Raw genomic sequence first — 27,636 nt, forward strand, 5'->3', positions numbered from 1 at the left:
CAGGCCTAACCAAACTGGTTAACTGGTTTCAGTGAAAGGTATTATCTCCACAAAAAAAAAGGAGAAAATTATTGTGGAAGCTACCCAAGAGGTCGATTCTGGCTTCTATACACCCATGCATACACATATGCACACATGTAAACATGTGTGTACACACACCAATATAAAAAAGATAAGGCCTAACTCCCTTGTTTATTAAATGTAAAGGCACATGTGTGCACACTACCAGAGGGCCACTGGACCAGCTGTTACTATTAGAACCAAGTGGAGGTTAATACCTAGAGTATCACTGGCTTTAGACCTCTGAAAGGCTACAGTTCTCTTCCCCCTGGCCAGAGAAAGATGCCCTGTCTATTCAGAGCTCTGTTTGGGAAATCTCACCAAGCACTCTTACATCCAAACTGTGGGAGAAGGGAATGCCTCAAATTCTTTACAGCAGGTTGTAAGAATCACAATTTCTGTGTCATATCCACCCACCAAAAAGACTTGCTGTGTTGAAGCAATGTCCAATATCGCTAAGGCCTCTGGGTAGGGTCCTCGTGATTGAGCTGGTGTATTAATGAGAAAAGGCCCATCAGAGGCTTGGCATCTCTCTGTCTCGACTGGAGTACAGACACAGTGGGAAGGCAGCCATCTGCAAACCGGGAAGATGTGGCCCCCACCTGTAATCAAATCAGCCAGAACCTTGATATGGTGTGTAATCTAAGCATCCCTGAGTGGTGTTTTGTTACGGCGGTGCGACCCACAGGACAGCTGGAACACTCTGTGGCATCTGCTGTGCTGTTCCTCAGGATAGCTGAGTTCCTCAAAGAGCCTGGCATGGTACTGCGGTGCTCCAGGTCACGATGAAACACCACACTGTCACCAGGAACTCGGGACAGTACACTGCTCTCAAGTCTGCCTCGGGACCTGCGATCAAAACCACTGCTGTACCAACCATGCCTGGAGCTGACTCTGGCTACATTTCAGGCTTCTCCTTGGGACTTCCAGGTCTCAGGGCCAAACACCAGCTTCTGCCAGCCTCTCCCTAGCCTCTCTTCTGTACTGTATGACCACTGCCATCCTGCTCAACGCTAGGTTCCTAGTTCATGAGGCTGATGGGTTGGGAACAACCCTGAAGACACATGTTCATGACTGTGCATGTGAGGGAGTGTGCGTGTGTGTCCTCTGAACTGCACATACGCAAGTGTGAAATTGTGTGGAAATGCAGCCACGTGCACTGCTGTCTATACATGGCCACTTATGGAAACACAAATTCTATCTCCACATTTCTGGTGATCAGTAGTAGAAAGCAAGCCGCTGATTAAAACATTGTAGTCAAGCGACCCAGAGTGCACAACCACCAAGTGAGCCCTTGTGCTTATTTTCAGCTATAAAAGATGATTATCTTAGCCACTGAATGCTGGGCTGGCCTGTTTGCAGTTTCTCCACTGGCATTCTATCAGCTCCTTCTTCTCATAGGCTTACGTTCAGAGAAAACTAGAATCGCCTCCAGCATGTCATTCCTGTAGCTGGCACAGGTTTTGGGTATGCACAAGGGCCTCTCCTGGCTTTCAGAGTGGACAGCACGTCCGGCTTTTTGGCTGAAGCTGGCCTGGTCCAGGGGATGCAGGGAGCACCGTCCAGTCGTAAAGGGAGAGTATGTGTGAGAATGGGGATAGCTCTTAGCAAAGGAAGCTGCTGCAGAGATGGGGCACGGGAGGCAGCCAGAGGGTGGCCAGCCAGAGAACAACCAGCTTACCTCCATCTCAGGTCCTTCTCTCACCTCACAAAGGGTCACGTGCATGGCAAGACACACATGCTTGCTCAGCCACAAGCCCTTCAACAGGGAGAAAACAAGAACCCACTGGGCCACACTGCCGCTTCCAACCACTGGCATTATGTTTAAAATGATTTTACGATTTGCGTATTAAGTTCACAACACCCCACCCTCATACACATCAAGGGGGTGGCAGCTCACCCTCCTCTCACCTGTGTGTTTTGGAAACGAGAATTCCCAAAGGACACTGGGACGCTGGCTGTGATCAGAGGAACGGTGTGCCTCTGAGACACAGGGTTAAAAAAGAAAGAAATCCCACCTCCTCCATCCAAACTAAGGCATCCCCAAGGCTGTATGTGAGAGAGAATGACTTAGCCCCACTGACTTTAACTGGACCCTCTCCTAGAGCACAAACTGGCCAAACCTTATCTCTGTCCCAAAAACTACACTGTCCTTTTTTTTTCTCCCGCTTTTTCCCTCCAACTCCCTGGGACTCTGACTCCTTTGGCCCAGCCAATTTGAGATTCAATAAGCAGTGAGATACATCGAGGGAGGTTCTATGAAGCACCAGACACCTGACTAGAGAGACAGCTGCAGACTATGGGCAAGCCGGTCCTGCCCCAGCTCCCATGAAGAATAGGGGGTATGCCGCTAGCGGAAGTACACACGCGGTGTCTTTACTACCCCAGCTGCCCATGAGTTCTACATAGGTGGATCCTGAAATGTTTCCTGACTCAAGTCATGGCAAGAGAGGACAGTCACAACTTTATAGCCTAACATTGCAAAGATGGGGGAACAAGCTCAGGTTTTAGAAGGTCCCAAGTATACACGCCCACATTCAAGCATCCCTACCAAGATGGTCTATGATGACAAGAGTCTTAAGGAGTCTCTCTCAGAAAGCTTCTCCTTCTCTCCTTCATGAGTAATCCCTGTATCATCATCTCTCTCTCTCCACTTCCTTCCTCCCTCTCCTTTCTTCTCCCTCCCTCCTCCACCCCCTTCTCCCCCCCCCCAAGTGTATATGTGTGTGTATGTGTGTGTATGGGTGTGTGTGTGTGTGTGTGTGGTTTGTGTGTGTGTGTATGTGTGGTTTGTGTATGTATGGTTTGTGTGTGTTTGTGTGTGTGTGTGTGTGTGTGTGTGGTATGTGTGTGTGTGTGGTGTGTGTGTGTGTGTGTGTGTGTGTGTGGTGTGTGTGTGTGTTTTCTCATACTACTTCTGCTCTGAGTCCTTTGGGAACAAACAGCACTGTCATATGTAATTTATAACCCTCCTGGTCCTCTGCCATCTCGGTGAGCCAGGACAACAGACACAGCTCAAACACAGGCATATACAGATACACAGAGCCATCCACACCACCTGCCCCAGAAGACATAGCACATAGACAGGGAGAAAAGACAGGTCGCAGCATGGGTTCCCACCATCCACATGGGTCCTCACATATGTGCATGGAATGGTTACATTGCTTAACCTTTTATTTTGTGTGCTGTTGCTGTTTTTCGGTACTGAGCTGGGAACCCAGAATCACAAGCCTCCTAGAAAAAGGCTCAGACAGTGCGGGACAACTCCAGTCCAAGCTGTTGCTATATTAGGAAATGGTCTCAAGTCAATGAAACCCCTGAGCTGGATGTGACTATACTTTAAGGGGCCACAGGAGGCTGTGGGTATCCGAAACAGCTGGAGAGGCTGCCTTCACCTCAGCTACGCCATTTGTACCTGAGAAAAGATACTAGGCCTACCGCTTCCTAAAGCCCTAACTAGGGCAAAGCCTGGGGTTTCAAGATGCCAGGAGTCCCTTAGTCAGTGAATCTCTGCAAGCAAAAAGCCTTTCCTAATGTCCACTAGCCAGGACTTCCACAGTCACACACATGCTGGTTCTCTACTCAGAAGTGGAGTGTTAATCAGAGTCTCAGATTCCTGAGCATGACATGCCCCCAGGGAACCTACACACAGCGGGTGCTTCGGGAAAAGATGTCCAGAGAGGGCTCTGCTTAAGAACACACTGTGCCTGCCCAGTAGCTTATGGCGGCATCCACAGGACGGGCTTCCTTTACCACGGCCATCTCTCTAGCTCAACAGTACAAGGATCAAGAGAAACTGGCACAGGGGCGGGGGAGGTGGATCCATCAGTGAGGTGTTTGTTGTGTTCACCCCCCCCCCACCTCCACCCCCAGCACCAGCTTTATCCCAACTTGTGAGTAGAACAGGGCTCTCTTTTCTCTCTCGCTCTTTGTAAATGAACATGGAGAATGTTGGGGGGGAAGGGGACATTTACAAAGGACAGAGATCTGTGCAAACACCCCTCTGGTAGTCAAAGCTTGCCTCGTGCAACACGTCACTTCAGACATCCATCACATGCAGTTCCTGGAAACAGCTCCTGCCCTCCAAAGACTGTCGCCAAGCGTGCCATGTGCGCCTGTCCCACACAGGGACGTTTTTTATAAAGCCATCGTCTTGGCCAACATGATGAGACCTGATAAGACACTGGGGACATAATTAAGCCCCGGAGAGAGCTGGTGTCCCCTACTCCCATCCAGAGCCTGCTCAGGAGGGACATAGTGTTTCACACGAGGGAGGAAGCCACGGAAAGCCACAAGCACCTGCTGCTTCCTCTTCCCACTGCGGCCTCTCATGTAGGCTAAGATGTCAGGCGCCAAAAGGGAGATGGGGGGAGGGGGGAGAGCACACTTCACATGTCTCCGGGTGAGTGTGCCAAGCTGGAAGCAAGCTGAAAAAAAAGCAGTCAGCACCAACACAAGCAGTGTTAGCATTTGTTTTTTGTTTTTGTTTTTGTTTTTGTTTGTGTGTGTGTGTGTGTGTGTGTGTGTGTGTGTGTGTGTGTGTGCCATTCCTAGGCACACATGGGCATTCATGGGAAGGGCAGCCAGCCAACAGTGGGGGCTCTCTGGCCTCTGACCTCGCCCTTGCTCTGCGGTAAAGCTCAGTGGATTAAAAACTGAAGAGGCCTCAAGTTAAGTGCACACCCCACCCCCCTCAAACTCCACTCAAAAGTGGTTGGCTCACAAAATCCAGGACCAGTAAAGCTTTCAGAGAATCAATTCTTGCTGCCCTAGACGGTCCATACCCTGCCTGTGCTCAGTTGATACGTGAAATCCATGGGGATTCTGCTATCTAAACCCATTAATGGACACTTCACGAAGCACCTGAGGAAGGGCCAAGTTGCAGCCCTTTTCAAGTCAGGGAAGCAAATTAACAGAGACACTGGCCGGCCTTTAGCCGGCCTTGAAGTGCAGGGCTGTGCATGGCTCTGCAGACATTTGTATTCAGAAGCTGGGGTAATCAGAAACAAAGCCTGCCTGTTGATGAGACCTTCTGAGACACGGTCACCTTCTCACATTAACAGCGGCAATTAATTTCCCCTCCAGTGTCCCAGATCAGATGTTTACAGAATCTTCTGCCAACAAGAGAGCTCTGGGCACTGACGGTTAGGGCGCCTCTTTCTCAGCCCTTCCCCGACCCTGGCCCACCGCATTTAGCGTCCACTCGGCAGCCGTTTCTGACTTCTTATATTATCTACCCAGAGCTTGCCCCTGGGAGCATCTCTGTATCTACAGCATATATTAGAACAAACATGAAGCAAAGATTAGCACAGTACAGAGTAGCCAATGGCTGTTTACTTTGCCCAGAGAAACTGCCTCTGCTCAGGCAGCTGGGCAAATACACCTGCCACCAAGCCTGGTACCTCCACCGTTCCCCTCCATCCCGGGTCCCAGTAACAAGGACCCATCGTGACTGGAAGGGCCCTTAATGAGAGATGATTTAGCAGAATAGGAGGCAAGCTGAACCACTTCACCCCACTGCTTAGGAGTTCCGGCCGCTGCAGTCCTGACTTTCCTTCCCGTATGAGTAGGAAGTCTCCCAATAAGAAGTTTACACATAGATAGATAGCAGTAAAAGAAGAAGTGACAGGCTCTAAAAGCCACAAGCACAGACAGCTCTGACAGTGAAGAAACCAAACGTCCAGGGGGCGGTAACAGGCTCTGTCATTCTGGCTTGCAGACAGATGGTGGGTCCTCAGGAAACTATCTAGGCCTGCCCTGCACACACTGCAGCCTACTGCCAGGTCCAGGGAGTGTGCTCCCGAGTGTGTGTGAGAAGTCTTGCAGCGGCCCCAGGGATCTAGGTCCCTGGAGGTTCCTCTCTCTAGTTGGTAATTTGAGGAGAGACAGGAGGAAGAGCTCAGGCATGGCTGCAGAGGCCTGAAATTCCAGTGTCTGGGAGGTGAAGCAGGAAGATTGTGAGTTCAAAGCCAGCAAGAGAGAGAAAGAGGGAGGGAGGGAGGGAGGGAAGAAAGGAAGGAAGGAAGGAAGAAAGGAAGGAAAGAAGGACATGTGAGGGAGAGAGTTAAGAAGAGAGAGGAAGTTAGAAAAGGAGGGAGGGAAGACAGACAGGGAGAGAGAATATGGGGGGGTACAGGAAAAGTAGAGGAGGAAGTATACATGAAGAGCGTTTCGCTGTATCCTAGAGCACACATCCCCCAACTCCACAATCTAACAGAGAAACAATGTTGTTTTCTTCATATACTTCTCCCCTTTCTGGGTGATCAGTGAGTCCAGGCACCAACTTGGAGGTACTTCCACCTCTAAGACCTACTGGGCATGATCCAGGGACATGACACACATCCCACCCTTCTCTCCTCTGCCAACAGCACACACTGAAGTAACAAGAGTTAAGCCAAAGGCTTCTTCAGGCTGCCGCCACACAGCCTGGTCTTTCTTGGCTCTCTGCTTGGCCAAGCAGTTCATGCCAAAAAATGATGCTCAAACCAAGCCCAAACCACCTGCCTGGTTCTCACCAACCCTGATGTTTTTTTGTTGCTGTTCCCGTGGTAGGGAGGTTTCCTCGGGATGGTAAGGAGGAAACCTGGAGCTGAGAGACACGTGGTCATAAATGTCAGCTCCGACCTCCCAGACCCCCTTTCCACCTGCACTTCCTGTTAACCTGGTCTATCTTTGGCTGTGTTGTTATTTCCCTGATGACTCTATCAACTCTCAAGATCTCCCGGAACCACGATCCTAAGCCCCTCCCTTCCCCCAGTTCCGGTTGCTCACATATATATATGTACGTGAGCGCTCTGCAAAGGCTACCACTTACGTATCTGATGCTCAAAGTCTGAACTTAGCAAGGCGTGAACAGCGAGGCATTAGTCATGCTAACAGGCGAGCGCTTTCTAGATGGGAGGAATCACCACTCACTCCCTCTGACGACCTGACTGTTTAGAATCCAACTATCTGTGGTATGAATGGATCCAACCAGGCAAATAGAAAGAAATATGCTTCCCAGAACGGGACAACGCTACTCACCAGGTGAGGCATCAGGAGGTCAGCCAGGTAGACAAAAGCAGCTCCCAGAGTGAAGCCAACAGCCACTGGGAAGAAGGCAAAGGCACCAAAGCCCCCTGAGGATGTGGCCATCTCAACCGCTGGTGCAAGCAGTGACCAATAGGAAGCCGCTAGCATGACCTGGAGAAACCACAGGGAGAAGAAGCTAGTCATTAACCAACCATAAGGCTTTTGGAGCATAGAGGAACAACCCATAAGCCCCTCACACACCCAAGGAGGAAACCCAACCCATAAGCACTTATGAGGGAGTCCTCCACCATCCAAGAGGTGGAAACCCAACCCTTTATGGATGTCAAGAGTCAACCCATAAGGCCTTTGGGGGGGGGGCTCATTGTTCTCTATGTCCTAAAATAAGCCACACGATTTCACACTTGTTAGGACTTTAAGCTCGGGTGACAGTACTATCTCAACCAAAAGACTACCCCTGGAGACAAGCAAAAGTTCCCCCCCAGAATTCCTGCTCATGAACCTAACTTGACAAAGGCGAAGCCCATGCTTCTGTAACCAGCTCCTCATCCGTGCTCCTCTAAACGTAAAACACACTGGGTCAACCAACAGCAAAGGCATGAAAAGTACAGGGCGACTAGATGAGAAGAGGAAAGGCATCAGCAGGAAAGGGAGGGGCCACAAGAGGGAAGGAGTAAATAAGATCAAAATTCTATTATATCTATGTATGAGAACGTCATCATGAGATCCATTACCGTGTATGACATAATGAATGCACACTGATGAACGAAAACATGTAAAATGAAGAAACCCAGTTTCGGGCTGGACAGGGTTGATCTGAAAGGATGGAGTCTAGTTTGCTCCTGTGTGGCCTCTGACACTGATTTCTGCAATCACAAGCAGGTGACATTGGAGTCACTTTGTCACAGTGAGGGTGGGGCAGGAGGCTACATCTAGTGATAAACACATCACAGCCCCTGACAACCAAGAAATATGTGGCCCCAGATGTGCCTCCTAAGGCTGCTGAGAGATGCTGTTCCAATTTCAAGCTCCCGAGACAAACTGCTCATAATTACACACTGCGTTAGAACACAGCTGATTATTGTGGAGATCTTCCTCCTGCTGGATGACATGCGTCTCCCTCCACGTTTTCCTCCTTGCTCTTTTCTCACTCTCTGGCACATCAACAATGACGGGGGGCCTTCCCCCTTGTGTCATGTGACGGTGTCTGAAGGCGTCAGTCCATCAATGTCAGATTGGTTTCTGCAGTACCTCATCTGAAGAGGGGAGCTAATAACTATCGATCATCAGCCATTTCTAGGCACCAAGGTTTGTACCTGACGTCTTGTCATCTCCACCCCGGGAGGCGGATGTTTTCTATTGGTATTTGTAGAAAAGGAAATTGAGTCGAAGGCTGGGGAAATGGGCTCCGGGAGTAAAGTATTTCCTAAGCAAGCAGGAGGGCCTCAGTCAAACCCTCCTGAATCCGTGTGTAAAGCTCAGTGTGGCAGCCCCTGCTTGGAAACCCAGCTCTGGGGAGGTGAAGACAGGCAGATCTTTGGGGAAGGCTCGCCAACCAGCCTAGACAAATTGACAGCTCCAGGTTCCATGAGAGATAGACTGTTATGGCTGGTTTTATGTGTCAACTTGACACAAGCTGGAGTGATCACAGAGAAAGGAGCCTCAGTTGAGGAAATGCCTCCATGAGGTCTGCTGTAAGGCATTTTCTCAACTAGTGATCAAGTGGGGAGGGCCCAGGTCACTGTGGGTGGTACCATCCCTGGGCTGGTAGACCTGGGTTCTATAAGAAAGCAGGCTGAACAGCCAGTAAGCAACATCCCTCCATGGCCTCTGCATCAGCTCCTGCTTCCTGACCTGCTTGAGTTCCAGTCCTGACTTCCTCTGGTGATGAACAGCAATGTGGAAGTGTGAGCTGAATAAACCCTTCCCTCCCCTACTTGCTTCCTGGTCATGATGTTTTGTGCAGGAATAGAAACCCTGACTAGGACAGAGACCCTGTCTCAATAAACAAAGTGTACAACACCAGAGTTGATCTCTGGCCTCCACAATGAGTGTACTCTCTCACCCACTGCACTGGCTTAACTTGGTTGTCAACTTGACACACTTGGAAGAGGGAACCTCAGTGAAAGAATTGCCCCACCAGATTGGCCCGTAGGCATAAGTCTGTGTGGCATTTTCTTGCTGGATGTGAAAGGGTCCAGCCCACTCTGGGCAGTGACACACCCCTGGCCAGGGGGTTCTGGGCTACTTAAGAGAGGTAGCTGAATGTGAGGCTTGGAACAAGCAGTGTTCCATTGTCTCTGTGTTATTTCCTACCCAAGGGTCCTGCCTTGACTTCTGCCCTGATTTCCCTCTTCGATGGGCTGGGAACTAGGACTCAGTTGTGAGATAAAATGAACCTTTTTCCTCCCCCAAGTTGCCTTTGGTCAGCGTTTTATCACACCGACGAAAAAACAAACTCCCACACACACGCACACACACACACACACATTAAAAAGGGGGAGAAGAGACTGACTGACTCTTAAAGGCGAGTTGTTCCTTGTCACCGAGGCAATAAATGGCAAATGCAGACCAGCCAGCACCTCTGTCAACCCAGTGACCAGGGGAGAGGCGTGTGGCTGCTCTCACAGGTCAACAAGCTCAATTTGACAAACTGATCTCTGGGGCTGACCGAATTAATCACTCGCCTGTGGCTTTTTAATCTTACGCATGCTGTGACTTCGTCGTGGCTAAAGCCCACCCACCACCTGTCGTAACAGTCACAGACGGCACATACAATGTTGAATGGGTTTCTAAATTTTACTTAATTACGAAGCATTACCCGTCTCCAAAATAACACGCAGAGTGACAACCAGGCATTAGGGTGGCAAAACGAAGAACAATCCACGGGGGGAGCCGTGAATTGCCTTCCGCCAGTCATTGCTCACACAGAACTGGCTGTTGCCAGCAAAGGTCTTAATGTCACCCATGGTGTCACCAACTCTGCCCCTGCCTCTGAAGCTCTAGAAAAGATGGGTTTATGTCATCTCAACCGGATGGGCGCAGAGATTATCCAGTTCATACCATCAGTCTGCGCTGTCACAAAAGACCACTGAAGGGTCCAGCGACTTTCCCATCCAGAGTTCTACTCATTGGCTCTAGACTCCCACAGCCCTTGTAAGCTCACCGTCCTCACAGGGACGGGACACAGACTCTTCACTCTCCTCTGTGAACTTGACCCAACCGGGAATCCATTCCCACTTCGACGGTTTCAAAAGCGTAAGATCCAGGGAAAGCCGCTCCCCTCCACACACTGTGAGGCAGCGACGTGACTCTGCCCAGCATCACTCCTTACCAGCCTCTGGTTCGTTCCTATCGAACACCTACTCCAACATCTTCCTTTAGCATCTCAGGGACCAAGGCTGTTTTCTGCCTGTGATGGCTAGTCTTGCTTGTCAACTTGCCTGGGTCTGGAATCTATTCAAAGACAAGCCCCTTGCCACTGACTGCTGTAAAGAGATTTCCTTGATCACATCCTCTGAAAAGACCTCCCCTAAATGTGGGTGACACCTCCCAAGAGCAACCAGATAAAAAGAGAAAAAAAAAAAAAAAAACCCTTCAGCTTTTGCCTGCTTGCCTCCACTTTGCTGGCAAGTGCATCTACTCTGCGGCTGAAGCGTTTCTTCACCAATAACAGAACCAACATCCCCAGGCTTCCAATGCAGACTGAACACCAGAGGCTCTCCAGAAACCCTCTAGGCCTTACCAGATGGTGACTGCTGATCTTGTCACCTAGACCCTCAGCCTTTCCAGCCAGACTATATCATGTAAGACAGTCTAACAAAATTCACTTCAATATGATTTATTCTATCAGCCCTGTCCTGATAGACCCTCAAGAGGACCACCATGACTAACTCATGTGCCTAAGCATGAGAAACATGCCAAGTTCTCACAGACACATTATTTATGGTGGAGCAGACAGCCGAGTTCTTCCAAAGGCCATGCTGGACTCTGGGATGCTTGGAGGGGATCCAGACAGCAATGGTAGACTGCTCCATTGAAACCTCTGGATTACCTTCTTTTTAATTTCCCTGTCAGCACGTAAATTTACACGTAAATGGAGGAGTGCCAATGGAAGTAGGCAGGGTCTAAAGAACAGCTGTTACAAAAACACGTGGTAGGCAAGATGCCCATGTGCTAATGGTCAGACCTGGGACTTTCCCATTTCCTGTGGCAGAAGAAATTCTGCTGGTATGACCACACTAATCACACTGAGATGAAGGAGATACCTGTGGGCATCAGAGTGGGGCCAACGCTGTGCCAAGGAGCCTTACGGGGGCGTGGGAAGAATGCAGCAAAGAGAGACAAAACCGCCAAACTGGAGACTTGGTTTCATTTACACGAAATGCCCCAATGTAGAAACCAGGAGACAGAGTGCACCGGAGGCTGCTGCCTGGGGGTGGAAGGCTGGACACTTGTTGGTTGTTTATGCTCACGTTCTCAATTCATTGACCACTGAATGGTCACTGTCATGTAGTGTAAATCTTACCACAACTTATTTTAAAAGTTCGGGTTGACCTAATCAACTGTGAGGACCTGACCTTGAATGACTGCCCCCGGAGGTGTGCTGAACTCTCCTGGCCCCTCGGAGCACCTGTGTCTCCAACTACGGCAATGCCAAGACCCATCTCTGCTGGCCTTTCTCCCGGCGTCTCTGACCCTCAGCTGCCAGCTTATATTCGTGACAATAAAATGCAGAATTTGGATTCAGAAGCGAGGCTCTGGCACCTACCCGTGTGGTGGCCCCAGCAAACAAAATGAGGTCTCTGTTGCTCAGCTTGGCCAACTGGCAGGGATGCCACCAACCAGAGCTACTGGAAGAATGGAGCAATGGGGCCAGCATGCCAACCCAGGAGCTGGCAGGAGGCAGGTGTTATTTTAGATAATCCCAAAGCTCTGCTCACTGAGTCTGCTCCTCATCCCCTAATCTTGCACAGTTCCCCTCCGCCCCGGGCCCTTATCCGTCTTGCTGGATATGTTTTCTGCATCCAAATTCCCAGGACCGTGTAGATGATAGAAACTGGCTGATGCTTGGAACATCTCTGGGTGCTGCCACCACCCAGCAGAGCAGTCTTGGGCAGAGACTCGTTTAATATCTGTTGCCTAAATGAATTCTGTCATCCCTGTTGATGAAGGGGAGCAGTGCGGGCGGGGAGAACAGAACGTATGACAGGAAGTGGTTCCACCCTCCTTTCGGAGTCCGTTACCTGTATTTTTAAAGTGATTTTTTTTTTAACCTTTCAAATTAAGTAGCACATAGGCTCACACTTAGATGCCATCACTTCTGACAAATGCTGGCTGAGTAATTGTTTAAAATCAGGGAGTGTTTCCGGGGTGGGAAGCCAGCATAGACTTTGCAAGGCTCTGTGGATAACATACTAAACAATCTACTGAAAGAATCCCAGATTCCCTTGCTGTGGAGAGCAGCTGTAACTGAATACTTGGTCCAAACACTTTGCTTAACAGGTAGAGTAAGCAAGACTCAGCCACATAAAGTGACTTTCCCAAAGGTCGCAACTGTCCTAACCCCCAACAAGTTAGTACCATCCTCTAACCCTGCCAAGACACAATACTTTCTGAAATTCTGGAAACTTCTGAGTAAATACCAGGTGTAGGCTACCACCTGCCGTCACCAGGCAGAGGATCCTGGGATAATGGGGTCGGAGGCGTGAAATCAGCGTCAGCAGAACAAAACCTATCAGATGTTGGCAGGAATGTAGCAAAAACCATGAACTGTTGATGGGGGTGCGCACTAACACAGCTGTCGTGGAAGATGTGGAGGTTCCTTGAAAAGTTAAAATTAGAACCGTCACGTGACACAGCGATGCCTCCGGGGAGATACCTGAAGGAAATAGAGGGTGTCGATGAACGAGGCTCACTTCTGCCTACCCCGGATGACAGGCAACTAGTAAACAACAGAATGAGCCTACTGGGAACCTGCATCTGGAAGAGAAATGGGGGTGCCTCATAAATTTATCTAACAGCCCCCAAGTGCCGGAGCGGTAGAGAGTTAAGGAGCACAGTGTGATTCCCTATACAGGTGCACAGGGCAAGCTGAGAATGGCAAAACCAAGCATGCAAACCCCAGATTCCACACCTTCCTCCGGGGTGACCTACACTACAGGAGGCTGCACGTGACATCTTCTCTGGACAGGACCCTACAGTGCAAGAACACGAGAAGGAGGTCATGGGGGACACCTGTAGCCTGAGATTTGGTTACTACTATGTTCCCGTGCCACAGTTTTAATGAGCAAAGTTCCCCTGGGATTCTTGGTCCACGGTTGTTGGTGCTGTGTGGAAAGGTTGTAGAACCTTTAAGATGTGGAGGCTTGGAGTTTGATAGCTCTCTGTCCCTAAGACATGGGGCTGTTCTTCCAAAGAACCTCGGTTCAAGTCCCGGCCCCAACATGATGGCTTGCATGGTTTGGGAATATCCGATACCCTCGTCCCACCTCCTCAGACACCACTTGTTCATGGCACATAGATACACATACAGACAGAGCAATAGATACAATAAAAACCAAGGGGAAAGATGTATGGATGGAGCATTGCTGGGGGAAGTACATCATGGAGTGGGTAGCTCTGAAATTTTAGACTTCCTGTTTTCGTATTTGGCTGTGTTTCCCTCCTCCTCCTCCTCCTCCTCCTCCTCCTCTTCCTCCTCCCTCTCTCTCTCTCTCTCTCTCTCTCTATACATACATACATATACATATATATACATATATATATATATATATATATACACACACACACATATATATATATATATATATATAGTTGGGGGAGGGGTCACCACACCATGAGGAACCATAATAAAGGGCCAGAGCAGCATTAGGAAGGTTGAGGACCATTGCCTCAGAGGGTCTGGGAAGAGGACGTCATGAGTAAAATGTCCACTAAGGAAGCATAAGTACCTGAGTTTGATCCCAAAACCTGCCTCAAGGATCGGGCATGGTGGTGTGAGCTTCTAAGCCCAGTTTGGGGTAAGGTAAGGAAGGAAAGGCAGACCCTTGAGGTTCACTAGCTAGCCTAATGGGTGGGCTCTACGCCCCACTGAGACTCTGTCTCCAAAGAACCAGACTGGCTAGGTCCTGAAAACAACACCAGAAGCTCATCTGTGGCCTCCACACATTCACACTCAAGTGTGAGCGTGTGCACACACACAAACACACACACACACCAAACACATATGCACAGCTACAGTATAATTAACTAATAGGCACAAACTCACAATCCATAAAAATCAAGGCAATAATTGCTCCCAAGTTACAGAGACAAGCATGTCTCTAAGTTCTGCCTCCAAATCAGGTATAAACATTTCAGTTCATCCAACAAATACTTGGGAAGTGCCTATGCAGTATCAAGGAGGGATGATGGGAAGGAAGAGAAGAACTGTTCCCCGCCTTTACCAGGAGCCAGCTATGCTCTACCATAGCCAGAAATTTGAGACATAGATAGAGGCATCTGGACTGATACACGGAGTTCAGTCATCCCATGAAAGACTGTGAAGCAGGGCCCCAAAGACTGCATGCTTGCCCCTGGGAGGCTGGACACGGTTTGGTTAGGAACTCAAGGGTGTAACCCACAGCATCACAGATCTCAAGGCAAACCTCTTGGTCAGGAACCTAAGGGTGGGTGCTTTCCAACTGGTAAGAAGACCAGGTGCTAGACAGAGTCTAGCAAGCAGTAGCCAGGGCTTAGTGGGACTTCAAGGAGCCCCGCCTTGATAGAGAAAGAATGTGTGTCAGGGCAAGAAGACATAGCCTGGTGTGATGAAGAGGCCAGGCCGGACATGGTCAGCATGCCTGTGACCCCAGCATTCTAGAGCGGAGGCAGGAGGATAAGAAGGCCAAGGTCATCTTCAGGTTCTTTGAAGGTTGGAGGTCAGACCAGACCTTTTCTCAAAACAAACAAAAGAGTTATGAAAGGTGAGCTGGTTCATTTTATGTCAACGCGACACAGGCTAGAGCCATCTGAGAGGAGGGAACCACAATTGTGAAAACTCCGTAAGATTGGGCTGTAAGCAAGCCTGCTGAGCATTTTCTTAGTGCCTGGTGCAGGAAGAACCACGCCCAGGCTGGTGGTCCTGGGTTCCATAAGGAAACAGGTTGAGCATGAAGAGCAAGGCCATGAGCAGCATCCATCCATGATCTCTGCATCAGTTCCTGCCTCCAGGTTCCTGCCCTGCTTGAGTTCCTGTCCTGGCTTCCTTTGATGATGGACCCCAAGATGAGGAAGTGTAAGACAAATAAACCCTTTCCAAGTTTCTTTGGTCATGGTGTTTTATCACAGTAATAGTCACCCTAACTAAGACACGGGGAGAGGAAAAAGAGTCCAGCACAGCCCCACATTCAGGCAGTGGATAGTTGCTTCTGTCTCTAAATGCCGTTCCTCAAGGGAAATGGAAGATGCAGGAGTTTGTTGTTTGTTCTCGGTCTTGGTGGGATCACTTTTTAAAATGAGCTGCTGGCATACAACTGTATCAAACAAATAGCTGTAAATATTTGAAGAGTAAAATGTCACTTTTTACAGTGGTTCTCAACCTTTTTGATGCTGTGGCCCATTAATACAATTCCTCGCACTGCAGTGACCCCACCCCCAGCCATAAAGCTATTTTCATAGCTACTTCATAGCTGCAGTTTTGCCACTGTTATAAATTGACATAAATATCTGATGCATAAGGTATCTGATCCATGACTCCCGTGAAAGGACCATTCAACCCCCAAGGGGGATGAGAGCCACCAGCTGAAAACTGCTGTTTCTGAGTAGGTTAAAACTCAAGACCTTGTGATCTCAACAGGAAATATGCCTGCCACCCCCAGAGTCACAGGGACTCCTGATTGCCAATCCCCTGTCTTCTCATTCCACAGATGGTGACACACTATCCTTAAGGGTCAACATGCTTGCCGTTTGTAGTTTTTTAAGTGAATGAAATCATGTTTGTATATATATTTCATGTGTATATGTGTGTTCCTGCACAAGTTTTTGTGCACCCCATAGGTGGCTGCTGAGGACAGAGCAAGCATCAGATCCCCTGGAACTAGTTACGGATGGTTGTGAGCTGCCAATGTGGGTGCTAGGAACTGAATCCAGGTCCCCTAGAAGACCGGCTGGTGTCGCAACCACTGAGCCATCTTTCCAGCTCAGATCCGTTTTCTTCTACATTTTCTCCGTCCATCCTTACTGAGAGATCCAATCGAACTACATAAAGATTTAAAGACCTTATTGTTTTTATTTACATGAGGTTTTCCACGGCCACGCCCCAATTTGTGATTCTACTCAGCTGCAATCAGACCTTCAGATTGATTCTGAGAGAGGGCAATACAAATAAAGTCACAGTTGATATTCCTATTCCATACCGTAGAAGAAACAGCTGTACTGGATCTGATGATGCTGTGAGTTATGTCTATTTGCAAGCCTTTGGAAGGGAGTGCGTACCCACTCCAGAGTCTCATGAGCCAGCTCTGTTCACGGTGCTTGGCACTAGTGCTAGGCACATGGACTCTCAAATCTGCCCTGAAATGGTCCCTGTGCAATAAGCCTGAGTTGGCACTGTGGTCCCCAAGTGCCTGGCAAGGTCCAGGCCCAGAGATAAGAGACAAGCTCTTATGAAATACTTGAGTACCAGCAAGACTGGACCCAAAGGGGCCTTCCAGCACGTGGTTAACGGCCAAGGATCACATATCTGGGCTTTGAAGGTCCAGGCCGATGTTACACTGACTCCCACTGTGCCGTGGAAGCAGAGCTGAAAAGCAGTTAAGTCCCTGACAAGCCTGGTCCTGTTCTAAATCTAAGCTCTAAATGCAGTTCAGCTGTTTATAAGCAGTTCCCACGTGTGGTGGCCACCTAAACAGGAGCTTTGGCCTTCGAGATTTCCCTAAGGGAGACCACACAGCTCCAAGGTCAAACAATACTTAGCGGTGTGAGTTTATATGCTCACGTGAGTGTAGGTATGCAGGTGTGCACACACGTGTGTGCACGTGTGTGTGTGGAGGCCGGAAGTCAACATGGGGTGACTTCCTCTGTTCTCCGCATTGTTTGCTTGAGACAAGGTCTTTCACCTAGCATTACTTGCACCAGTCTGGCTGGCCAGTGCACCCAGAGACCCTTCTACCTCCTCTTCCCCTGCACCGAGATTACAGGTACGTGCTGCCCTGCCCGCCCTGGGTCCTGGGAACCCGAACCCGAGTCCACATGCTTGTACGGCAAACACCTGACCGGCAATGTCAAACAACCCTCAGTCCCAAGACTTAAGTTTCTTTGTTTGATTTTAATGCTCCTTTCCCACAAATCCATTACTCTGATTAACAGACGGGCAAGCATATATTTATTACCTCAGCTCTTTCACGGCAGACCCAGACTGGCTAAAGAAAACAAAAAACACAAAAAAAAAAAAAAAAAAAAAAACAAAAACCAACTCCCAGAATTTAGATCACCAAAATTATTAAATCCACGAAGACAAAAGAAAAAAGGCGAGGGGTGACTGCGGAGGGGAGAGCATGCTCACCCAACCTCTTCGCCAGCTGCCCACCAAAAGGGTGTGAACACATTGCTCTCAGCAGCCCCCCCATGGCAGCCATCCACCAACCCATCAATCAATCAGCACCTCTCACCATGGGCTTGTTGATGGACAATTGCACCAGCTGGCCAGGCTTCCCCCCCCAAAACTACCTCTCACTCCTGCTGAGCCAATCTGCCGGATCTGGTGGCTAGGAAGCAGCCCTGACCACACGGGAAGGAGGGGAGTGGTATGAGCTGCCCGACTCCATTGAGAGAAAACTCTTGAGAGATCTACGAATGAGCTTCTCCCAGTGTTGCTCTTCTCCCTTGGGAGAGGTCACATGCCTCTCTCAGCTATGGCCGGCAGTAAGACTCAGGCCCTTCAAGGCCAAGAGAAAAGACGACTCCTCCCCTTCCAAACAGACTCCTCCCCTTCCAGATCATCCCACTACTTGGAAAAACAAATGCTCTGGTTGTAATATGGAATACCCAAATGGTTTAAACACTTGGTCGGGACCTGGTAGAGCTATTTTGGAAGGCTCTAGAAACCTGAGAGATACAACCCAAACAGAAGTAGTTCACTGGAGGGTGGGTTCTTGGGAATATGTTAGCCTAGCCTACTTCCTTGCTTGCTCTCTATTTTCTGGTCCGCCATGATGTGAACATTCTCTTATCATATGCTACAACAGCCATGAACTGAGCTGTTTGCATGTGAAGCTTTTTCCCTACAATGCACTGAAACCAATGGGTGGCAGGAGGAATGGTATGGGACAGGATAGGAACCGCACACTCTGAAAAAGAATCCACACATGCATGTGAGTAGGAGGTCAGCCTATAAGCACTGTTCATGGCTTGTTTGTTCTGAGTTATGCCCGGTCCAACCCAGCCAGTCCGAAATGGAATGTCGATAGCAGAAGACATTACTTAGAATCCCTCTGTCTCAAGGACGTCCAGAACATGAGTGAAGGGTGTGAGGGATCATAATTATCATCCTAAAACCATGCTGTGCATCTAACCAGGTGACTGCCCCATTTCCTGCCTTTCCCCTAAATAATGTGCCGGATGAACGTGGAGATGGAAGACAGGTTTTCTAAGATATTAATCCACTGTCTTCTCAGATTTCTGGCTCTCTGAATGAAGCACAGTTTTACAATTCAGTTCCTGTCATGTGATCTGGCATTCTCGTTAATAACCCAAAAGCTGGGGCTGGAGAGATGGCTCAGGGTTTAAGAGCACCAAATGCTCTCCCAGAGGACCCGGGTTCAATTCCGGCACTCATATGGGATCTCACAACTGTCTGTAACTCCAAGATCTGACACCCTAACGCAGACATATGTGCAGACAAAACACCAACACATATGAGAAAAATAAATAAATTAAAAACAACAAAAAGCCAAAATATATCCTTTGCTCCATTAAATTGTACATGTCAGGTATTACAGACTTGGCTATGGAAAGTGACTAATACACATGCTTTGCTGTGGTGATTTCAATGAGAATGGCCTCCACCGGCAACTATGTTTGAATACTTGGACCTTGGTTGGTGGAACTGTTTGGGAAGAATTAGGAGGTGTGGCCTTTTTGAAGGAGGTGTGTCACTGGGAGTGGGCTTTGAGGTTTCAAAAGACTCCCATCATTCTCAGTGTGCTGCCTCTCTGGCTCCTATGAGTAGAACGAGATATGAGCTCTCACCTGCCACCATGCCTTTGCTCAGTCCCATTTGGCTCCAACCCTCTGAAACCGGAAGTCCAACTGGATGTTACCTCAGTCATGGTATTTTATCAAATAAGTAGGAAAGTAACAAGGAAAGACACAAAAGTATCTCCTGCACTATCCCAGAGAGAAGTGAAGGATGCCCCAGTACAATGGCAGCGATCCCTAGGAGAGGAAGAGAAGAGGGTGCAGAGAGAGTGCAAGGGCAGGATCTCAAGAGGGAACTGACATAGTAAGGAAAAGCCCCTACTAGGAGTGTCTGGTTTAGCAAAAGAAACTTGGAAACCAGTTGATGCAACAGGGAAGGATTAGGAGGTGTGGACTCGTTGGGGGAGCTGTGTCACTTGAAGGAGGCTTTGAGGTTTCAAAAGAGCCATGCCATTCCCACCAAGCACTCCACCTTCTTCCCAGAAGGTGATCTCTTCAAGGGTTGGTACAAGAAGGATTACATGAGTCTGTCCATGTAGAATGCTCAATAATAGAGCGGGCCCAGGCATGTCAGGTACTGCATGTTGCTATGCCTCTATTCCCACTGTTACAACAGCCAGTGACCTGAGGCAAGAGGATGGACCAAATCTATACCTATGTGTGGGAGGAACAGCAGGCCTCGCTGACGAAGAGATGGCTGCTTCCATAGGAACGTCAGGAGCTGAGCAGCTGTGGAGGAGACTTCCACAAGAGAACCTAATTGAAGACTGCCTGAGAGCCTAAAGATCAGTGACGCAGACAATGCCAGCCAACCGGGAACTGCTACCTGCAAGACAAGCTTGCTTAGGACCAACAGGATGTGGGTGGAGGGCATAAAGGGGGCTCCCCAGGGATTAATAAATGAGCCTGCAGCAGTGGGCATTGTTCCTGAGAGCTTGCTGTGACTTTCTCAACCACACGCACTCATCTGCTCCCGGATTCTGTGCCATTGATTCAGCGCCACCTCATTCCTAACCCCCAAGGACAAGTATGGCCGGGCAGCAGGCGATCCAGGGCATAAGGGAACACAGAGTAATGAGATTTTAAGCCACATTTATCCATCCTGAAAACTGTGGTGCCCTTTACTGAGAAAACCCACAGAGCGGAGCAGGGGCAGAGCCAGCAGTCACTGTGCACCGAAGCTGCTGGACCAGGCTGTCCACCAGCCAGCTAGCCTGGAGTCTAGAACAGGGTGTCAGGAGAAATGGATGACCCTACCATCAGAAAGGCAGGCTAGTCGGTCACAGTGGCAACTGAGTGCCTGAGCTGAAAAGGGGAATGGGCAGAGGGGCTGAAGGACTAGAAGGGAAGGTGGCAGCAAACTGGTGGAGGGTTCCAGGAAGGACAGAGTAGGAGGAGAAGAGATTTGTAATTGGTTGATTTCAGATGACTCTGAAGGGCCAATAAGATGGTTCAGTAGGCTAAGAGGTCTACAGCCAAGCTTGACCACGAGTTTGTCCTGAGGCCCTACATATGGAACAAAGAGAACTGAGTCCTTCAAATTGTCTGCTGATCTCTACATGCACAACATGCACATTCATACATATGCATACATATACATATACATGCACATGCACAATACACATATACATGCACATATGTGCACATGCACACACATGCACACGCATGCACACACATGCACACACGTGCACACACGTGCACACACGTGCACACGTATACATATACATGTACACATGTGCACATGCACACAAATGCACATACATGCACACATACACATATACACGTATACATGTACACATGTGCACACACATGCACACATACACATAGACATGTATACATGTGCACACACATGCATACACACACATGCAAACATGCATACGTACAAATACACATACATACACACATGCTAACATGCACACATACAAATACACATGCTCACATACACATGCACGCACACAAACAAAATATAAATTCAAAAGTAAAACTACAAACTGGAGCTGGAGAGGCAGATTAGTTGTAAAGTACCCGACACATGAGCATGGCACCCAAGTTTAAAAACAAACAGGCGTGGCGGAGCACGCCTGCAACCCCAACTCTAAGGAGGAGGTGGATCGAGACCCACTGGCTGGCCAGTGTGACTAAATCAATGAGCTCCAGGATCAGCTACAGACTCTGACTCACAAAACACGAGGACGATACCTGAGGTTGATGTCTAGCCAACACATGCACCTGTACACACATGCACAACACACTTAGCATGACAAGCCGGGGAAGGGCATAAATCAGCAGCACCAAAGAAACCATTACCTAGGGTTACCGAGAATCCCAGCAGGTACCCAATGGCAGGAAGGGAAGCTGCATTGCCAGGCTCAGGGAGAAACGGAGAACCTGAGGATAAGTAGCTTTTGTCATCCCTAAGACTGTGGTGACAGTCCCCGGCTCTCTCAAGTAGGAGGGACACAATGGGCAAGCGTGGGCTACTTGACACATACTGGGCACAAGGAATCCTGGCCATGCTCAACCCTGGCGCCATCTACCCAACTGGAAATCGTTGTTTCAGTTTGAATCTCCAGCCTTGCTAAGAAGGCCACAGCAACCAAGCAGGAAGAAAAACCTCTGGCGGAAACCAGAGAACTCAAAAAGCCTGTGGGAAGGAAAACCTGGACTTGTATCAGAGAGGTCAGAATGTGTGGGATGAGCCCGTGAAGAAGACTGGCACTCAAGAAGTAAATAAAAGAGTTTTAAAGGGAAAACACCGATGTTTTCTGCACACATTCACAAAAGGGGCATTTCTCCTTTCCCTAGAGTTAATGCTGATGAACTCCCCCATCAAGCAGAAAGAACCATGGCTGATGCCCAGAAAGAAGAGGACAGTGAGAGGCCCACCAGGCAGCTAACTAAAGAACCAGAGGCTGCGAGGGAGGGTAAGGGGCGGAAGAGCCCCAGTTTTCAAACCCAGAAACCATAGATCCATCTAGAAACGTGAAGGAACAGACATAAGTGGTCGCTCCTGGTGAAGGGGTCCTGAGCAGGAGGAGAGCCTGTGTCCTTTTCTCTGCAGGCCTCTTATTGGCATCCTGGCTGTGCATCTAGTCTTTGAATGTTAAGGTGGGGGAGGGGGAGGGCAACATTCAAAAACATGAAAATAACCTCAATGTCTAACAAGCCGCTCATGAAAACCGGCTCGCCTGTGCCGGGAATGGTGGCAATGCCTTTAATCCCAAGCACTCAGGAGCAGAAGCAGACGGATCTCTGTGAGTTCACCAAGCCAGGTGACTGGGAGTCCTTTTTGGTGCCAGAGCATCTGCTGGGATGATAGAAGGGTCCACTACACCTGTCCCGAGCTCACCCACCAACCATTTGAGACATTTCCTGGTCTGGCTGCATGCTGAAATGTTCATCCAAATTAAATCATGGGAAGATGTCTAAAGGGCTTCAGAGGAGTAATGAGTTTGCATTCAATTATCTTCCTTCATTGGGAGAATCGCCTCGTGATTCCCATAAAGCCTTGGTGGAGATGGTTCCTCGATGCCTGCTCTGAGATTGTGGATTGATGCTCTGGCATCAATACTCAGAGGCTTGGTCATGAGGATCAAGCTCAGGACCAGCCTCCTGGACTAAGGACTGAATTCCTAAGTGATACAGAAGAAGAGCTGAGAACACAGGTCAGCGGTAGAACGCCGGCCTGGAGATATAGCATGTATAAGGTCCAATCTCCAGTAAGGAAGAGTTGTCCAATAGATGATTTACAAGTTCACAGGAAAAGGGCTGTGCAGTGCTGTCCTTTAAGACATACACTTTGGGGACCAGGAGGACCAACAGAGGCTCTTTCTTCCTATACTGTCCAGAGCATCCCAGATGAAAGAGCCCAGCATGGGGGTCCAGTCCAGTCTTCAACGACCAGATGCAAATGACAGTAAAACCTAACACGGCGTAGAGTTGGGAGTCATGGGTGGGAACGTGCTTCGAAACATAGGAAATAAAATAACGTCACCTAACACGACAGGGCCGCGGAAGCCCCAGAGGAACCAGTGTTCCTTGTGGGGGCAAATTCAAGCTCAGAACCTATTTAAAGTGCCTCGGCCTCAGTAATGGTCCCTTCCTCATCTTAAATGCAGCGCTAATCTGTTTCCGTCTTATTTATGAAACTTAGCAGATACCAGGGTTTGTCCGCCCTCCCAGAGAACTAATTCACTTATCCCTGGGGCTGTCGTGGGTGATTTCCTCAAAGGCGGGGGGGGGGGGGTAAGAGCTTCAGACACACAGAGAGGTTACCAAAGAAATGCCAGGGCAGAGGAGATAATCAAGAAGAAAGGCACAGATGTGCGGGATGGGGGGCCAGCAGCGAAGAGCAGCTTGCAATGGCCTTCGACGAGCACCCTCCCCTCCATGGTATTTTGTGCTTTCTTTTCTCCGGAGGGCATGGAGACATTAAGCAGTAAGGGCTGGATCTAACCTGGCCAGTGGCATGAGCTAAGAGGGGAAGGGGGTCTGCCTCCTGGAAGTTAAAGGGTCTGTCTCTTAAATAGTAGGGATCAGAAGCAGCTTAGTTACAAGCCAGAGGCTAGACCCTTCCTTGTCATCATGTTCTGGGGGTAACCAGAGCAATCAGGACTAGTCACATAGGTTACAAGTGTCACACCATCTTCAAGAGACGTGGAAAATGAGGTAGAGCCTTCCTGACAAAGACAAAAGCTTGAGTCGTGATTCAGAAAGAGAACTTCTCGATTGGGGGAGGGGGAGTAATAAAAATTGAGCATGATGGTGCATGCCTATAAGCCCAGCACCCGGGAAGCAAAGACAGGAAGACTGCTGTAGGCTCAAAGTCATCCTGGACTACATGTACAGACTCTGTTCCCTTCCCCCCAAAAAAGACAAGTTTCGAGTCAAACACGATGGTACACACCTCTAATCCCAGCACCTAAGAGGCTGATGGAGGGGTATCAGCAGATCAAGGCCAGCACACACTGTCAGAAACTCTCTAACAACTCCTACATATAAGAAACCCTGGGGAAGACTCCTTGAGCCAAGACTGGACATACAGAGAGGAGAGCAAGCAGCGGCACCAGGGCCACAGACCTTCAAGTGATACTCTTGTCCACTCATGGTCTACAGGAACTACTGAGAGCTGAAACCTCAGAGTGAGGCCAGGCCAGCAGGAAAGCCACCCACCCGAGCTCACCCTGGATATCATAATAGTAATAATAATATATTACTATATATTATATTATAGTAATAATAATAACTATATATTATATTATAGAGTTAGTTCCTAACTATGCTCTAGTTGGGGACCTTGGCTGTGTGTTGAAGTGTGAGACATGTCAATAGAATGTCACGGGTGCACCCTCTGTGACTTGCAGGGCATGGGCTGCACTGTTTGGGTGATGCACCTCCTGTCAGCTGTCCACCATCATCACACTGTGTATTTGGGTGTCCGCCTTGGGTCACCCATCCATTCTTACCTCACGTACTCCAAGCACCAACGGTCATCTTTCTTTGACGGAACCACTTGTCCTCTCTCTCCTTCAGTTAGGATTTGTCTTTGTATTTTATTCTAACTGGGGGACAAGGGGAGCCAGGAGAAAGCAACCCGGATCAGGCCAGGTCTATTACGCCCTGATCCCCTTAGCCAAGAGCAACAGACTTCAGGGATGAGCACATCCAAAGCCAAGCCAGTTACACCCAACCATGAAAGACAATGACAAGGTCACCGGAGAAAGATGCTTCTGGGATACTTGATAATTGAGCCTCATGGCAAAAAGCCAGCCAGGTATCAGAATGTTCCCGTCTGACCCACAGAGCCTGGAGAGTGGCAATGCCTGGGAGATTGGGCTCAGTCAATAAAGTCCTTCCTTTGCGAACACGAGGACACAAAAATACTAGGCATGATGGTACACACATGTAAACTTAGCACCTAGGAGGCAGAGGCGGGCAGATCTGTGGGGCTCACTGGCCAGTCAGCCTAGGGTACTGGTGGGTGAGTCTAACAGGGATGTCACTTAAGAAATGACAGTTAACCCTCCCTCTGCCCCTTGAATGCACACACATGTGTTCGTGCACACACAAACACATTCATGTGAATCTACACATAAGCACATACACTCGGGAAAGAGTTGTGATGCACTCGCCCAACCCTTATACCAGCCTGGATTAGGGTTTCCATGGTGTGTCCCACCCTGGCTGATGCAGAAAGCAGAGGGTTTGTTTCATCATGAACTCTGTGTGTAGCCCTCGGCTTCCTTCATCAATTCCCTACATTATCCACAATCATTTAGAAAGAAACTCATTACTGAAAGAATAACATGACTTGCAGAGAAACTGACATATAATATGCTGAATAGTTTTGTGTCAACTGAACACGGGCTAGAGTTGCTTGAGAAGAAGGAACCTCAGCTGAGAAAATGCTCTTCCCAGATCAGACCTCTGAGGGGCATTTTCTTGATGGATGATTGACAGGGAAATACGCGGCTCATTCTGGGTGGTGCCACCCATGGCAGGTGGTCCTGGGCAGTGTAAGAAAGTAGGCTGAGCAAGGCATAAGAGTCAGGACAGTAATCAGTACCCCTTGGCCTCCAGCCTGACTTCGCTCAGTGGTGGCCTCTTACCTCGAAGGGAAGATGAAACAAACCCTCTCCTCCCGGGTTGCTTTGCGCTGTGGCATCTCATCACAGCCATAGAAAGATAACTAGGCCTTAAATACACACAGAGAAGGCTAAACCACAAAGAGCCCTGGGGCTCAACGTTCTCTCCATACTAGGCCCGGGGATGGAGCATGCTCACGGCCCCATCCCGCCTTCTGTTCTTTGCCAACTTGCAGTAAGAGAACCCCAGTGTGTAGCTAGACATGTGGCTGATTTGCCAAAGGACCATGCCTCCTATCTTTGCAGTTGGATTTGATCACGTGAGCAGGTCCTGGTCAGTGAAATACAAGGACAGCTATTATTCTGGGCTTACAGGGAAGGTCCCCTTCCCCCATCCCATTGCCTGAAAGACAAATGTGATGACCAGAGAGCTAAGGCAGAAAGGGAAAGGGTACCTGTAGTGGCAAAACAGTCAAGGATTAGACCCTGACTCCAGCTGACTTGTGGACCTACTTTTCCAATTCTGCAAAAGAAGAAATCTTGTTCAGGCCACTTTTTTCGAGCCTCAGTCCTGGGTCAAATCTAGTCCTTACAGATAATGTGTGGGGGGGGTGGAGTGAAATCACCATCAGCACTGCAAATTGTAGGTGTCTGGTTGCCATGTAGACCACCCCAACACATGCGCATTCCAATGTACAAACTCACTCAAAAAGAAAGGTGGAGGGAGGGGGACCCTTGTAAGCATAAAAGAGCCCCTCCCAGTTCTGGTAGATTTGCTCTCCTCCCGTGAGCCAGATGGTGATGCCAGCCCCAGAAAAGGTGGCACCAGAAACACATCTCTTTGGCCTCCTTCACCTTCAGATGCCAATCAGCAGGACCACCCTTAGATCTCACTCCTGTCTCCTCTGCCTCTGGCTATTCAAGCTCTAGTTTTTATCTTTCTGGAACCCTCCCCTTGGCTTTGCACATATATGTATAGTATGCATGTAGTATGGCTATGAATGCACATGTATGTAGACACCAGATGTCAATCTTGGTTGTTTTCCTCAGGAGCCATCCATTTTGGGTTTCATGTGTTCTTGATGTGTGTGTGTGTGTGTGTGTGTGTGTGTGTGTGTGTGTGTGTGTGTGCCCATGAGTGCAGTGGCCACGCAGAAGAGAGCACCAGATCTCCTAGAGTCACACTTGGTCGCTGTGGGTCACCGTGACGGTACTGGGAACTGGACTTCTGTTCTCCGAAAGAGCAGGTGTGCTTGGCCACTGAGCCATCTCTCAGGGCGCCTCCATTCTGGGTGACTCTCACTAGGATCTGAAGCTCAGCTCCCCCAGATTTTTCCATGAGAATTGGGGGAATCAAACTTCCTGCACAGCAAGCTTGTGTCCCTCCGATTCATCTCCTGATCTTCTCACCACTGGACTTTCCACTCCCAGCGCTTCTGTGCCGTTCATGCCTATAATTCACTTCCTTGCCCTCCCCCAACCGCCCACACCATCCTGGCCAAAACCTAGCCTATCTCACCCACGAAGCCCTCTCTAGTTCCCCAACTGGAGGGAACCTCCTTGTCCCTGGGCCCCAGCAGCTTTTGCTCATCATCTCATTAGCTACCACATACTAGACTGTCTTGTGTCACTCCAGGTACCATGTGTCACCTCTTTGCTTACTCTCCCATAATGCCCAGCACACAGCGGGTGCGCTCTCAGTAAGGGGCTGACTGCCCTGAAGATAACTTTGTCTCAGCTTGCGTCCGCGATCCAAGGAACAAAACCAATGGCTACTTTGCAA

The 27,636-nt window shown here is 49.1% G+C and overlaps 1 protein-coding gene across 2 annotated transcripts in view; it reads right to left on the bottom strand.

Annotated features, from left to right (window-relative positions):
* The window catches only part of SLC39A11 (solute carrier family 39 member 11), a 321,165-nt gene that overhangs the window by 263,932 nt on the left and 29,597 nt on the right, over nt 1-27,636 (bottom strand). For both annotated transcript variants that reach the window (XM_080923278.1, XM_080923277.1), the window contains exon 4: nt 7,084-7,242. In XM_080923278.1, coding sequence (XP_080779404.1) covers nt 7,084-7,242 — 159 coding nt within the window. The remainder of the gene's footprint in view (nt 1-7,083; nt 7,243-27,636) is intronic.

The sequence above is a fragment of the Micromys minutus genome (assembly GCF_963924665.1).
Source record: "Micromys minutus genome assembly, chromosome: 10".
Taxonomy (NCBI): domain Eukaryota; kingdom Metazoa; phylum Chordata; class Mammalia; order Rodentia; family Muridae; genus Micromys; species Micromys minutus.